Source organism: Corvus cornix, chromosome 3 (genome assembly GCF_000738735.6).
Source record: "Corvus cornix cornix isolate S_Up_H32 chromosome 3, ASM73873v5, whole genome shotgun sequence".
NCBI lineage: Eukaryota > Metazoa > Chordata > Aves > Passeriformes > Corvidae > Corvus > Corvus cornix.
Window position 1 is genome coordinate 38,157,333 of NC_047056.1, and position 16,105 is coordinate 38,173,437.

At 36.6% G+C, this 16,105-nt stretch overlaps 1 protein-coding gene across 10 annotated transcripts in view; it reads left to right on the top strand.

The window, feature by feature from the left end:
- Positions 1 to 16,105, top strand: part of QKI (QKI, KH domain containing RNA binding) — a 156,347-nt gene that overhangs the window by 88,803 nt on the left and 51,439 nt on the right. For all 10 annotated transcript variants that reach the window (XM_039569235.1, XM_039569236.1, XM_039569237.1 and 7 more), the window contains one exon: positions 15,448 to 15,591. In XM_039569235.1, the coding sequence (XP_039425169.1) occupies positions 15,448 to 15,591 (144 nt within the window). The remainder of the gene's footprint in view (positions 1 to 15,447; positions 15,592 to 16,105) is intronic.

Here is a 16,105-nt window from a genome sequence, read left to right on the forward strand (position 1 = left end):
AGATCACTGGGTTGATGCTACCTGAGCAGTGAAGGGGGAATCCTGAACATCCATCATTTCTGTGCTGTAGGAAGGATTTCCCTAATGTATTATTAGTGGTATTCTCAAGAGCCATTTAATATCAGTGCCTAGCTGGCACTCAACTGCAAAGTCTTTAACTGGCATGACTATTACTACGTTTTAATCCAGCCTTGAGAACATGTGGCACGTGCTGGAATACTCCTCATTCTGCAGTCATTATAATCAATAGAGTAGTTGCATGAAATTGGTCGTAAAGAAGGTTTGGAACAGTGGTCACACTTCTGAGTTATCTAGGTGGTAGCTTGGGTGTGTCAAATCCCATGTAATTGTAGCAAGGATTTGAGGCAACTGCTGCAGTGAAACTGTAATTACAGACTGTGTGCAAGGTTTCAGTCATAAATACAGGGAAAACTTGTGTGCTGAGATTATTTGAGGCAGGAGTTCTGAATTCTTTCAAGGACTCTAGTTTGTTAGCCAATGTTTATTGTCAATTCTGTACTCAATGGCAAATCCGATTTTCTGTATTCTTTGTGACAAAATTTCCTTTATTTTTAAAGTAGACATCAGTTTATTTAATATGCGTTAGGATCTTTCCCACCAGTTTCCATTTCCATACTTTCCATACAGTCTTGAACTGTTGTCCAGTTATACACAGATTTGTTTTGTAATTGTTGCAACTGCATAAATTCGAAAGAATGGAACTCTTCCAGGAGGGAGTGAAATGATTAAAACACAAAGATATGCTTGTCTAATCACTGTAAGAGTGAATTGTTATAGTTTGAGTAAACTTGCTGTTCAGCAAAAAAAAAAAAAGAAAAAAAGAGAGGGAAAACATAAGGCTAGACTGTTACTGTTAAATGTGCTAAGATCTAACAGACTTAGCAGTGGTACTTTATAAAATGCTATATTCCTTGTTCCATTCACCACTGTACTACTGATGGTGGCTCACTGTTGAAGAAAAAGTTTAGTAAATAGTGGACAACAACAAACCACACTATTATTTTTGCACTGCTTGGAAGTATTACGATAGTATGGATCCAAACCAGACAACATAAAGCTCACATAGCCCTTTCCTCAAAGGGGAAAAAAAAATGAAAAGGGGAAAAACAAACTCAAGCAGAAAACCTGTATGAAAGGAGGCTCAACCTAAATAAAAACATTGCAATTATCTCATGAGCTTTCTAGCTATAGAGCCAATAAGTTAGTATATGGGTTAGAATGACCATGAAATTCAGTTTTCCAGTTGCTTCTAACTGGTAAATAACATCTTGCCCTATCTGGCAGCACAGTGTATTTGGTAACATGCTCTGAAGTTACGCCACTTTGTGGCATATGTGTGCTTACCAGCAGTATTTTGTGGAAAGTATTTGTTACATTAATCAAAGAATTTGACCATCTTTTCCGAAAGAATCGTGGACTGTAGAGGGGGCCACTGTTTAGAGCAGAGCAAACCACTGTGTAAGCACTGGGTAAGAACCCCAGGCAGTCACCTGCTTAAGAGTACCTGGTCACTAAGATAAAGCCCTTCTGTTACAGATAGAGTTTCAGGAGACCTGCTGACTGCAGAATTAACTTTATGCGTTGTTTCTGGACTCGCTTTTCTCTAATCTAAAATGCAAGATGTTCTTCTAATGCTTCTACAAATTTGAAAATTCGGAACATAGTACTGTGGGAGAAATCACTGCATAACGAAAAGAGAGTGAATAACTGAGTGACATTAGTTATATAATTTGTTAGTGGAAATCACTCCTAAGTGATTACAAAAACCTTAAAAAAGTTGGCCTTGTGTAATAAGGCAGTATTGGTACTGCTGTATGATGAAGAGGGGAAATGGAGCTGCTGAAAACTGGTTGATGTCTCCTACGAAATTACACATTTTTAAGAAGAGTGTTGAGATTGCAAACCTTTATGTCTAAATGAACTTTTTTTTAGAGTTAATCACTATGCTGTGAATGGCAAGGTTTTTTTCTTGGACACACCCTGGCTTAAATAAATGGGACATAGTGTGCTAGTTTCTCAGGTAAGCAACTGAGATGTAGCATCTGAAGTGGAGGGAAGGTGATTGCTTTGCAGGCCTAACTTGGAGTGGAAACTGAGTTTTCAGAATACTTAACTTTTAATAGTAATTTATGTATTGCGGTAAGATTACATTTGACTTACGTGGCACTAGTAAATGCCAGCATGTCCACGGGGCAGTCAGAGCGAGGGGCTCCCCATCCTCACTGCCTTCTGGGAGCTGCTGGGCTGCTGTGTATTGTGCCAGAGGTGTGACTGACACAGCTCGAAGCTTCCTACAGAGGGAGAATCTGCCTGTGCCCTCCTTTGTGCTCAGCCTGCTGCTTGTGGAGTGTGTCACTGAGCCAGTTCAGCTTGCTAAACAGGCAAAACCTAATCTGACAGCAGTGGTTTGCTGGCTCTGGAAGGCCCCAGCAAAAGCTGCTGCTGGTACAAAGAAGACAGAAGGAGAAAGGAATGGAGCCACTTCTCTTGTGGGAGTGAGCGGTTACCCTTGCAGCTGTGTTAAACTGGAGTCTATGGAGGAAAACCTTCTGTACAAGGAAACTCAGAATAGTTCTGTCTTGGGATTTGGGACCATCCCTTTTTCTGAAGTGACTATACAAGATTAGTGTTCTAATTATAACCACAGACATTGTGTTTAACGTTGTCAATATTCATTTAAGCAACCGCTTATGAAAAGGTTTGGTTTATGTTTAGCACTCTGCTTTCTTATTGGCAAAGAGGTGCTTTGACTCTAAATAATCCAGGGTAGTATTTAGCTGCCTAGGCACTCGAGTCTTCTTGCTATCCTGGCAGACCTAGAGAAAGCAGGAGTGCATCTTTGAGGAAATCTCCAATGAAGATTCATCCCAAGAACTGAAACAAGAAAGGGGAATAAAAAAAATACTAGGTATTATCATATAATACTTGATACACTATATATTACTTAGGTCAGGATTCCACAAAGCACTTCAGTTTATATAGGAGAGCTGTTGTAACATTGGTTACAGCCCTCCCCCCCTTGCCCTGTATTTTCCTGTCTGACTCTGCCTGCTCTTGTCAAAACTTGGATATTGTTTACTTTCACATCCAAATCACAAAGCATCATTCCCAAGAATTGCAAGATACAGATTTTGAGCTAAAGCTGTGGCATTGCAACCATGTCAGCCTGGTCCTAGCAGTAAAAAACAGCTTTGCTTTCCTGCACATGGCCTCTTTCCTGCATTTGACTGCATTCTTGTGGCCCACAAATAAAGTACTATTGGCAAAGTGTTACAGGTAAAGTATTAAAGTAATATACTCTATCCTTTCCCCTCCCCAAACTGTCCCTGAACCATTCTAAAAAAATCAGTGGTGTTGAATGTTTGTTTCAACTCTCTTAATTTTTTTTTTTTCTCTCATTTCTCTGAGCAAAACAGTTTCTTTATGGCTGGGAGGTTATTTGAGTTACTTGAAGTTACTTAACTACTACCTAGGTATGTTTAGCTTGAGTCATGTGTCTCTTTTTTAGTTGCTTTGACAAACAGTAAAAACCTAAAGATCACAATGTCCTAAAATAAAGATAACAACATATTATTATAAAAATAATTTTATTTTACAATACAAGTCTCATTTCAGTTTATAGAAACAGTAGTAACTTCATGTTCTTAAACCGAGGTCTCTTTTTGTACATACGAAAAGTAAAAAATATAAACTTGTTACTTTTTTACCTCAGTTTTTTGGGGGAAGGGAGGAAATAGGGAAGAATTTTTGGTTTTATTTTCTTAAACTTGGCTTCTGTGTGTGGTTTTATACTGTATCTGAAACTTTTCTATTATATTGCAGGCTAAGAGGTGATGCTTTTTAATTTTCTTGGCACACTGAGTTTATGTTAACGTGTTCTATGTAAGTTTATGTTAAAAATAGTCTGTAGGAACATCTTTGTATACTTCTGTGCAAAGATTTGGAGTTAGTGAAATTTCACTTTTCTTACTAAGTGCTAAGCAGTCTCAGGAAAGATGTTAAGGTTAGTAATGGTGTATTATAAATGTTAGCAGCATGGGAAAATGGGGAAGAAAAATTCTCTCTTTAAAAAGTTTACAGTTATTTTGTAACAAAAAAAGCAAAGGGTTGGCAGGATTATATTGCAATTTTACGAAGTTTCCTTCAATATACTCCCTTAAGACCTTCACTAAGATTTATGCAGAGGAACCCCTATTGACATATCTTGTATTTTTTATCTATATGAGAGGCATGTGCAGCTTCTCCTTGAGGAAGTGCTAAAAGCAGAATGGTCAGATTCTCAAGCAAAGGCTGAGCCACGGGACTCTGGACATGATAGGCAAATTGAGAAGAAGGAACTAGAAGTGTTGGCATTAAAATGCAGGGTATTAGCAGCTGTTTATTCTGATACTTCCAAAAAGTCACTTAGCTATTACATTTTTTTCTCATCTTGATATTTCATTCCCCTCCTTTTCTTTAACAGGTCTCTAAATTCAGTTTGGGGAAAAAACCCCAGTCACTTATTCCTGATTATTAAAAAAAAAAAAAAAAAAAATTGAAATTTCACAAATTTATGTATGAATTACTGTAGCTTTGCTTCTTAGGCTTTTAACATAAATGAAGTCCAGTTTCTGGAATTCATGTTTAGATTAAGCAGGAGTAGCACCTGAAGGAGAAGTGTGGTTTTATTTTGATACTTCTTGACCCTTACAGTTTGTTCAATGTCACTTATACGTGGAGCTGTCATAAAAGAGCAGGAGCCCAGGGGTTTGTGGATGAGTTTAACTGAGAAATTGATTACTTTAACACTGAATTCAAATTATTGGTGAGGGGAATGTTTATATATTGGCCAGGTTTGCTGTGTGAAGCAGCAATCAAGTCAAAACAAGACAGAGGAAATAAAACATGGAATAGAGAAATAAAAATGGCTAAAATTCAGTAAAGGCAGGTGCCACAATTATGTGTAGCAGTTACTGTTGATGAAAGTTGCATGATAGTACTTCAAAAGAGGAAAGAAAATGTTTCAAAACATGTACAATTACACTACTGGCCTAGGAGCTGATCATGTTATCCATTGAATACAAAAGTATAAATTTGTTTTATGTTTTTTACTTGGCCAAGTGCTAGTGACTAATACTACTACATTGAGTGCAGTTTTCCAAATACAGCATGCTGTAAATGGCATTCCAAAGTGGAGTCGAGAACAGTGTGTTTTGGAGTTGGGGTTTTCATTTGGGTTTGTTTGTTTGCTTGGTTTTCTTTTAATCATTAAAAAAAAAAGTTCCTAGAGAAATATTTGGGAGTACTATACTGTGTAGAATAAAACTGATGAGAAACCAATGAGCAGACAGTTTTTTCCCCTTAAATACAGTTGAGGAATAGCAATAGCACTTTACTGTAAACAATACAGTACTCTGAAATATGAAAACACTGCTCAGGTGTTTCCCTGAGTTCCCAAATCATTGAACCACAGGTGCCTATGATGCTTTCTACCGTTTGTGTTCATTGCACAGATGAAAGTAAAAGTTTCATACAAATAGAAAAATGAAAAACTAGGATGTTTACCTTGAAGCTATAAGTAAAGGTACACACCTCAGTATGCTCTTCATATGTTTTAATCATTCACTACTCTAAAAAGCTTCCAGTCCTATCCCTTTTTTTTTTTTCCCCTCTGCTTCTGGGCAGTGATTTGCTTTCTTAAATGGCAAAGTGGGAAGCACCTCCTTCTGTGTTTCTCTGTCCCAGTATTAGGGCACTCCTGGAACACCACCTGGTGATGTTGATGACTTTTTGTCTGAGATAGTTCTAGGATCTTGATGCTCACTTTCTGGACCATGTATGAACCACTGGATTGTTATGTGGTGTTTTCTTAGAGTTGCAACTTCTTTCTTCAAGCAAATTTCTTGAAGTTGCCATACCTTGAGTTAGTTTTGGAAAGTGTATTAGATTAGGTCCTTTTGGATGTCAACACTTTCAGATCTCCTAGTTTGAGAATCCCAGATGGAAAATGGTCATCAGATTTCCTTTTAATTAAGACTATTTTGCCTGTCAGCGTGTACTTTAGCAGAGTTTTAGTTACCTTGGTAAGTTTTTGGGTGGAAGAGAGGCATGCATTAGCAAGGCTAGTACCTTGGTGTCCTAGTCTTCTTCCTGGATAGAAGGGAATGCAATGGTAAATTAAAACATAATACAGCTGGAATACTGCCTAAATAAAAACTCAGATATACAAAGGGGTCTTAATGTACTTAAAAGAGTAAACTCAATAGTATTATATAGTAAAATATTATATTAGTGACATGTTGGTCCTGCTTTAAGAAATACCTTTTCATGTTCATAAAAACTGATGTATTCTAGATTTGTTTGCTTTTACATATATATAATTTTAACATCCTGTTAATTATTCTTAAAATAAAAACTGTAAAATATGTTAAGTAAATTGAGTAATTTGCTCTGTGTACGTGGTACGTAGGTGCTGCTTGATAATAAGGTATATAAAAGAACACTTACTTTTGTCATCCTTCCTCTGTCTAAAGCTGAATAGTGGAATCAGCTTTATACTGATTAATAATGCTCATAAACTCAGAGGCAAATAGGTTTATGCAGAAGTGATTTTAGAACAGTTGCAGGTTACTTTGAAGTTAATTTTATTCGTTACTGATGATGAATGGACTTGAGTCATGAGTTGAAATACACTTACTGTCTGTATTTTCTGACTGCTGAGAATGCTCTGAGGAATGTGTCCACTCTTCCAGATTAGGTTTTGTTGGTCTAAGCCTTCACTGAAAAATGTTTTTTTTACCTTGAGATTTAGAATATGGAGGTACTTTTCTTCAAAAAGCCATCTAAAGCTAACTCTGAACCAAGAAGACTTGCATTCAGGATTTATTGGTATTTCATTTTCTTTCAAGGGAATTTGATGTTTGTTCAGTGAGTGGTCAGTGTAGAAAGAATCTCAGTATTGTGAAATGTTTCATACTGCTTTTCCCTTTTCTGTAGGGGGATAAAACCATACTTGGATATCAGTGTAACTGTCTCCATATAAAGTTTACTACGCCAGGAATACTGATAAAATTAACATGTTAAAACCTGTAGTCCAAAGTCAGAGAAATGAACAGTCTCACTCTTCTGCCTGGGTAAAGTTTGTTACTTCATGGTAATTTTAAGTATCAATATTGAAAATTGCATTCATCTCTAACAAATATATCCAGGTATTGAGTTTATGCTATGCATTTCATGTACTAAATTCTCATTTATTTCCCTGTGGATATGGATGCATGCAAAACTTTTTTACTTTTATCCCACAACAGTGAAATACTCAGTCTTAACAGGCTCCTGGACTTCCATAGCACTTGACAGTACAGCTGGTTACACAAACCTTATCTTCACACTGGTAGATTTGAGAGAAATATGCAAGAAGAAAATCCCGGGGAGATGCGGTCCTGTTGCCAGTTTCCCAGAAACTTCCCCTTCTTGAGCACGTTTGTGCTGGCTCGGCTCTCTGGAGCAGTTCCTGCGCAGCACAGCCTTGCGGAGCAGGGGGTGAGCGCTCCAGCTGCGGTGGTGACAGGGGCTTCCTCTTCTGTCAGCAGCCCCCGAGGGCTGGATCAGCCCCGCTCACTCGTGCTGGGAAGCAGCAGCTTTACAAAGATCCAGGGCTGTGTTTGGAGCATTTAGGAACCATTTTGACTACAGGGCAGATCTGAACTTGGGGCGGTGCCTGGTTTGAAGTTTCCTGAGCACAAAGTCTGTGTTGAGGCTTTGAGACAGAGAACAAAATCCTCTTGTGTCATTTAAACATTAGGTTGCTTCATGCTACCATATTTTTTTTTTTTAGAACAGTTCTTAAAAGATGCTTTAGATAATGCCCTTTGACAATGTTTGACAGCTACTGGCTAGTTTAATGTGTGCCGGAAGACACGCTCTTTTTCAATCCAAAAGTATCTTGGTGTGGGGCTTAGCGTACAATAATAATTTATAATTAAAGACATGACAAATAGCACTAACTTGTTTGACAATCAAAACAACAAGTGTTTGACTGTTAATTTAAGCAATTGATCTGTTGTTTCTATAGGTGTAAACTTAGATCAGAAATAAGTGTGGCGTAAGCTGCCATGTTCTCCCTGACCAGGTGCTATTCCCTCAGCACACCTTTGTAACTTACTTTTTTCACCAGCTTTCTGCTTGTGAACTGCTGCCATTAGAAACACAGTAGGAACGAAAGTCTGTGTTAATTTGCCTGACTGTAACTGCACAATTAAAGCAGTTTATCAGCAGGGGTTAGAACAATCAGTGTGTTCTGATGCTTCATGTTATAAAATTACTTCTGTTGTTCAAACAGATACTGTAATTAGTGCATCATTTTAAACTGGTTTTCTGCGGGGCTGGCTTGGAGTTTCATCTGTTAAAAACCTCTATTTTTGGTACTTACCTAAGCACTTACGTTGTTTGCAGGCCTCATCGAAATTAACAACTTCTATTGAAATGTTAATATCAAGACTGTATAATTCCAATACGGGTTTGGGGGTGGGTAGGTTGTTTTTTGCGATTTTTTTCTTTTTTTTTTTATCAGTCAATCCTGTCAAGACCTAAGATTCAGCTGCAAAAATGGAAGGAGCAAGCCCCGATTTACAAACTGTTACTGTAATACTAGCATTTAATACATGTAATACATCGTCACAGATGAGCAGGTTACTTCATACCAGATAATAAAGATGACTGTGTGTTCTGTCCCTGGCATGTGCATACTTGGATCTCACTTAGATAGTTTCATGAGACATGGTGAGACAGTCTTTTAAGGGGCAGTTACGTGTTAAAACATGGTCCTTCACCTTCTCCTTTTCCCAGCTACAGCACTGACCTTGTGTTGGCACTCAGTAGCCCTTTATGGTTGTAAACGCCCTTGTCAGGCAGAAAATGGGGGGGGGGGGGGGGTGAGTGAGAAGGCATCTGCTGCATCAGCATGTAGTCTGAAAGGCTGGTGTGGTGCTGGGGCCAGTCCTAGTGGGAGCAGTAAGGGCTGCCTGGCAAGGGGAGTGAACCTTAGGAAGTTGTTACACTGGTTGGGAAAGGATGCAGGAATACAACAGTAAGAGATTATCCAAGTGATTTTTGTTTCATTAGGGCTGGACCTCTCATGAATACGGATCAGCTGATGTGGAATTATTTGTAGACTGAATGGTTTATTCCTTGCACAATGTTAAAGAAACCTTCTGTCTTCTGGATGTTTGTTTTGAGATGTCTCTGCAGCAGAAAAGCCAAAAACTTGAAAATACAATTTTGTAGTTCAGGTTGGCAGAACAGTTGCAAGAGCAGAAGTTTCATTAAACAACACAAGACAGACAACTCTTGAAAGGTTGGGAGTGAATGACTTCAGGGCAAAGTGCATTCTTCTAAGATTCCTCTGACTTGGTTTTACCAGTTCAACTGTGTCAACAAAAGGTTGTAAAGTAAGATGTAAACTGTATTGAATGGCCGAGTAGTGTTTCTCTTGGACTTAATAATTCAGATGTTGTTGCATGGCTGCAATACATATCATGTCTTACTTAAAAATACTAGAATTAGATCAGGACTAGAATGTATTTATAGTGATGTTATTTGTGACCTTTCAGTTTAACTTCTGTTTCAAAACTGTTCAAAATCAACATGTTAGCTTTTTTTTTTTGAGTTCACACACCTTCTTTTAAACTGCTCTTTGAATTATTTTAAAAGCTTTGATATCTATGTGTGAATGTTTTCATTATGGAAAAGAAATATTCGCCTAGAGCTACTGTCAATTTTAATGTACCTGCAGCACAATTTATTAGACAAAACATACTGTGAGAATTTTACTAAATAGCGGATTTTCTTCTCTCCACATCTTACCTCCTCCATTTGACTGTGAGAAGTGGCTGTGAGTGATTATACTGTTTTTTATATCTTAGGATAATTTTAATTAAAGTTCTTAGAGTGTACTTGAATTAAACCTTTGTATGGTTTAAAGGACTAAAGCTATTCTGATGCCTTTTAATTTTAGTGTTAAATTTGACATTATATGAAAACATTCTTCCCTTTTACTCTATTTTTTCTGTGGTTTTTGTCATTCAGTAGGGAGAGCAGCTTGTTTAATAGGTTGGTGAAAACAATTTAATAGCCTATCACTTCAAAATGAGTGAGAATACTAAGGTTAATTTTCAACACTTGCTTGAGCTGGTGGCTTTACTTTAAAAGATCCCTGCTCTTGGTACCGAGCTGGTTTTGTGTCTTTTTAGTGGCCTACATTAAAGGAAATTGTATGAGATGGAGTGGAAAAAAGTGCATAGAATGGAAGCTGCACTTTTTTTAATACTATAGAATAGTCCATAGCTTTTTGAAAAAAATGCTGTGTGGAAAACTTGCTTCCACTCTTACCACATCGCATTCATTCTTTCTTTATTGTCTAACTAATATTTTTTTGCCTACAAATAAACAGACGCTAGAGTAGTATTTTTTTCAGAGTTTATTTCATTTTTCTTTAATGGCATTCTGACAGTTGGAAATTACTGGATCCTACTTCAGCGGTTTTTCATTTGTCAGCTTACTTTTCGTCAGTTGGCCATACTGTGAAGGTCTTTGGGGTGAGACATAAGGTTTGAAGTTTTTTTTAAAGTTGATGATAAAATATTTTTGATTGCTTTCAGTTGATATTTTCCTTTTTCAACATTTGAATAATTCTAACAATTTCAGTCAACCTTGACACTTCTTTCAGTTGGGTTTGAAGTACGTTGAAACATATTGACTAGGGAAGCAACCTAACTTTGTACTCTATTCTAGAAGAGTTTTGAGTCATCTGCTTTGTGTAGCTTGTGGAAAGCTAGTAAGCTGCTGTCTTGTTCTTGTTCAGTCAGAGGTTGAGGAATTAAGAAGAAATCTTTGGGATGGGATGAAGATGTAAATAGAAATGGCCATTTAGGCCTGAGGTGCAGGAGGTGCAAGACCACGACTTGAAGTTACTGTGTTATGGTGAGATGTATGGAAAATACGGGATACAGTTTAACAGTGAGCTGGACTACAGTAGTTCCCTCATGGAACAGCCTTTCTAATATTTAAGTTTTGATTGTATAGATTCAAGTCAGTTGCATGCTTTACCTGCTTTTCTGCTTCCCCCTAAATCCCTCCCCAAAAAAATTCCTGTAGTTACACTACGTTTTTTTGTGCAGCTAAATTTTGAGGAGTTGTAGCAATATTTTTTTTAAACTACCTAATACATTGACCCTAATAGCAAGATAAATACTGAGTACTCCATTACTGTGCATAGGTGTTCTGAGGATTAATGAGTGTATATGCACAGGCAAGAGAATGAAAGCACATCTGTCTACAGAATTAGGGTATATTTAAGGATACTGAAATTTCTGCCAGACAAGGAGCACAGTGAAATTTCATCTGCCATTTATGTTGTCCTTAATGTTCTTTAATTTAGCAGACAAGATAGTTTGGTTATAATTAAGCTTTTTTAATATTGTTGTTCCTCAAGGTTGTGGCATAAATCACTTTACTTTGTAGTTTTCTGCATCTTCAGTCGCCATTTTTCTTGTATAATTCTTCCATAAGCAATCTCTGGGATGCAGGAAGACTTCATGCTGTCAATTACTTCTTGTGTATGTAATACAATTTTGAGTATATGCAATTGAATTTCTTTTTCCCCAAGTCTTAGGTTTTCTGATTTTCCTGGTGCTATTTCTTCCTTCATTTTGCATACCCTTCCTGCTGCGGTGGCAAATGTTTCTTTCCCAAAATAATTCTCATGGCAATTTCTATTACTTTTGACTGCTTTTTCAGTAGGTAGACCTGGCAACTAGGCTGAATCGCTCAACAGTTGCTACTGAAGGACAAGGGGCAATTGGGCCACTGAAAGAAGAAAAATCATGTTTAAACCTAAGAATAAGCTTTTTGTTGTTGTGACTGAGCACTGGTTGAACACTGAACAGGTCTCCTGAGGGAGGGGATGCAGTGTCCATCCTTGGAGATGTTTAAAACCTGGCCCGTAGCAACATGCTTGAATTGACCTTGCCCTGACCAAGGGGTTTGGTTTGGATGATGTTCAGGATCTCTTCCCACCCCAGACATTTACTGAATCTATGAAGTGAACTGGTTTGTCTTACCTGCAATTCACTTCAAGACTGCCACATCTTGTACTTTATTTCTTTGTGCCAAATTATGCAGCAAGGCAAGTTGCTGTAATTCTTTCCTGCCCATTTTTTCGCTATTTTCTCCCCCAAAAATATCAAAAGAAAACCCTAATCAACCCTTAAAATCGTGGACCATGTTTCACGAGTCTTCAGAAAGATTCCTTCCTACTTGTGTTCCAGATATATTCAATTACCTGTTCAGTCTTTACTATAACAAAACATGGTTGAGAAAAGATGTGTTCAAGACTTGTTGCACAGAGGATTAGTTTAATGTAAATAAAGATTTTACTTGGGGGAAATTTTTTTTTTTCCAAACCTTCATTTTAGGATTTAAAAGGAGAACGAGGTACCATAAAAAAGGTAGCTCTTAACTGCAAGAGGTTTGAAGATTCTCTCTTTCATGAATGTAACTCTGTTATATGTTTTGCACCTGACTTTCTGTTGTAATGAATGAGCTAGTAAAGACCCGAATTTCCCAATTTGGGTAAAACTGAACGGGTAAATAATCAAATATACATACTAGTATAAAAAGACATTTCTTAGAAAACTGTTAACCCACTAAGAAAACCATCTCATGAGACAGAATGGGAGCACTGGATGAATTCAAAACCCCAGTGCATCGAGGTAGAACAGAAGAAATTATGAGCCCATTCCAAACTCTGTCTTTTCTCTTTTATTTTGAAACATAGTGTGAACTCTTATTATTCTTAGCCTTTCTTTCAGTCTTACCATTTGACTTAATAAATAGCACTTTCAATAACAGGACTTTTATTACTGCACTTCATGGTCGTGGAAGAGCTTATCGTAGTCATATAGTATTTCAGTTATCTTACTGATAAGTAGTTTATATGATTGTTTGTGCTGTGAAGTCTCACCCTAATAATACCTGTGATTATAAACATTACACACAACACGTTCCACCTAAAAGTAAATTAGGGGGGTAAAAAAAATCTTCAGTATGTGTTTGTCCTATATGCAGCTTTTTGTTCTCTTTTTAAACTGAACAAAAAATTGTCATGCTGCAATAGAATAATTTGGAGTACAGTGCCAATAATTGATGTGACATTAATCTGAAACAAGTTTTTGAGACTTTGTACAGTATTATTTTCATTATGAGAGAAATGGATACACCACCATAAAGCCCCTTCATGTTTGCCCACGCTATGTGTAAACATGGTGCACGGTGCTTAATGGCGTCGTAGCTAAAATTGCACTAGGGCATTCCTTCTCTTTCAGGAACAGATCTTGCTGCTTTACTTGGGGATACCTTTCTTCTCATTTGTTCCTCTTGGCCTTTTTTTAATTTTTTTTTTTTTTTTTTTTTTTTTTGCCTCTTGTGATACTATAGTCGTGCAGGTTGTCTTGCACCTGGTGTTAGTAACTAGGACTTTTCCCGTTCCAATACTGTGTCAGTGCAAGAAGAGGCATAGTTGCACATTTCTTCCTCTGCCCTCTGCTGGTTTAGGAACCTTCTCTCATTCTTCATACCTGTAACATATTATTTTGTACATTACCTCATATTGATATAGCTTGCCACCATCTTAAAAGAAAACAGCTCACTCCTGCTTTGGATTAAAAAAAATAATGAATTGATTAATAAGAGTGGAGTTTTGATCACGATTGAATAAATAAGATGCAAATACCTTGTCATAGGTAGTTCTTTCAAAGATTACATTTCAACAGAGAACATGTTATAACTCAGCTGCACTTTTTGTCATGTTCTGTACCATAAGTAGTGAGGGTTATTTTTCTCTCTGTTTTCAGCTTCTGAAATTGGCAGACCTATTTTCACAGCCACCTTTGTTTAGAAAGTTGGTGAAGATAACATTGAAAACAACAAAACATACCACTGTAGCTGATAAAATGGAGTGATGGATATGTGCATGTTGTATACACAGTGAAAAGAAGTTTCAAAGTACTGATTCTATTACATACATTTTTCATACATCTCTCTTGGTTCAGGTTTTTTCCTCCTTTTTTTAAAAATCCTTGTCTATTCCACAAAACATTTCAGACTTAGCCGAATTAAAAATAAAACACTCTAAGGAACAGTGCTCCCTCAGGTATATATGAATATGAAGCACTGCAAACATTTGTTTGTATTAAATCTTAGTACATTTCTTCAATGTATCTGGTTTTCTGGAGGAATTTTTCATGAAATTTGGGGAAAAAGACACATTTGCAATTAAAAAAAAAAAAAAAAAGTTAAAGTGTGAATTGTGGTTAAGCCACAAAGGTTTATCTTACAAATAGGAGGCTCTTCTATTATACCCAGCTTTTTAAGTTTTAAATAAGTGAGGTTTGTTTATGCGGGCCTTTTTATACATTCAAAATTGTAATAAACCTTTTTTTGAGCCCCTGCCTTTTTTTTTTTTAACTTGTTATATTATATTTTAAATATTGTCAAATTTAAGTGAGGTTTCATGAAAATTTAGCTAGCTTTATTCACCATTTAATAAAAAAGGAGTTGGGAAGTTTTTTCTGTGTTGTGTTTCATTTTCTTTTTTTTTTGGAAGACTGAATACTTGAATGTGTTGCTTAAATTTACTGTTTTCTGTTGTCTACAATTTTTTACATTAAGAATGTTTTGTTTAGCACGCTTTCTTTTTCTGAAAACATTTCTAAGATTTATCTTTGGGATTATTAATGGCATGGATGTGATGAGTACCTGTGTAATGGTGACCATCTTGTCACTTGCCCTTCTGTAACTTCAGTATTAAAACTTTGTCATCTCCTCCTCTTTTCTCTTCATCCAGTACATGCTCTCCTTTGAAAATGGCAACTTTTGTAGTGTTCCTTTTGTAGTGTTTTATTCTTTGAATCTTGTCTTCATGAGTATTTGAAAGCTTTTTTTAACACTGGAGAATTGCTTTCTTGTCCTTTGGAGTGGTTCAGATGGAGTTTCTATGTCTGGTGTCTGTTTCACTTCTCTTCAAAAGATCGGTTACTTAACCACTGGTATGTCTTACCTGTTTAAGTCTTGAAATGCTCTAAATAATATTGAAAGTAATACTGTGTTTGTAGTATTTCTTGTTCCTTTGTTCAGCTGGGGAAGGTACTCTTCAAGAAACAGCATGTGTATTGTAGTCTGTAAAAGGTGTAATATAGAGTAGGAGGTTCCAAGACACCAAAAAAATGATAGTTTGAAGCCTAAGTTCATATGATACAAAAGTCTCTGAAGTATGAAGAACCATTGCTGAAAATGAAGTCCATATTATGCACAGAATTGAATTTGTCTACTGTTTGTGATTGCTTTATACAGAATGTAAGTCCTTCATAGCTTCTGTGTTTTAATTTTTTTTAGGAAGAGCAGAATCGAGGCAAGCCCAACTGGGAACACCTGAACGAAGATTTACATGTACTTATCACTGTGGAGGATGCTCAAAACAGAGCAGAAATAAAGCTGAAGAGGGCTGTTGAAGAAGTAAAAAAGTTACTGATACCTGCAGTAAGTATTTGTATGCAAGCCTTTGATTTCCATTTTCAGAAGGTACTTTTGAAATACAACTAATTTACTACAGGTGTAAGAGTAAGCCTACAGAGTGGCATCCTAGAAGGAAGTTAGGATATGATTTGGTAATATTCTAGTGATCTTTAAACATGTCTCATCCCAGATTGAATTATTCCTTAGGACACAATAGTATTTTAAATAGACATTGTCTTTTTTTGCCTGTTTTAGATCAGATACAGGAAATTGTTATCACCTTTAGAAGGCAATGCTGAACTGTTACAAACACTAGTTTTCTGTCTTTCTTTCAGTATTAGTATTCTTTAAGGCTGGGGAAATATGACGTGCTTTTATGTTTCACTTTGAGATGATTCTGATATTTTAAGAAACAAAGGCATGTGTTTTTAGATCGTCACATTAAACATTTTGCAAAAAGAACAAAACCGTTTAGTATCAAAAAACTTTGCTGTCAGTATACTGGGGAAAAATAAATGTAGGGAAATGGGAAAATGGT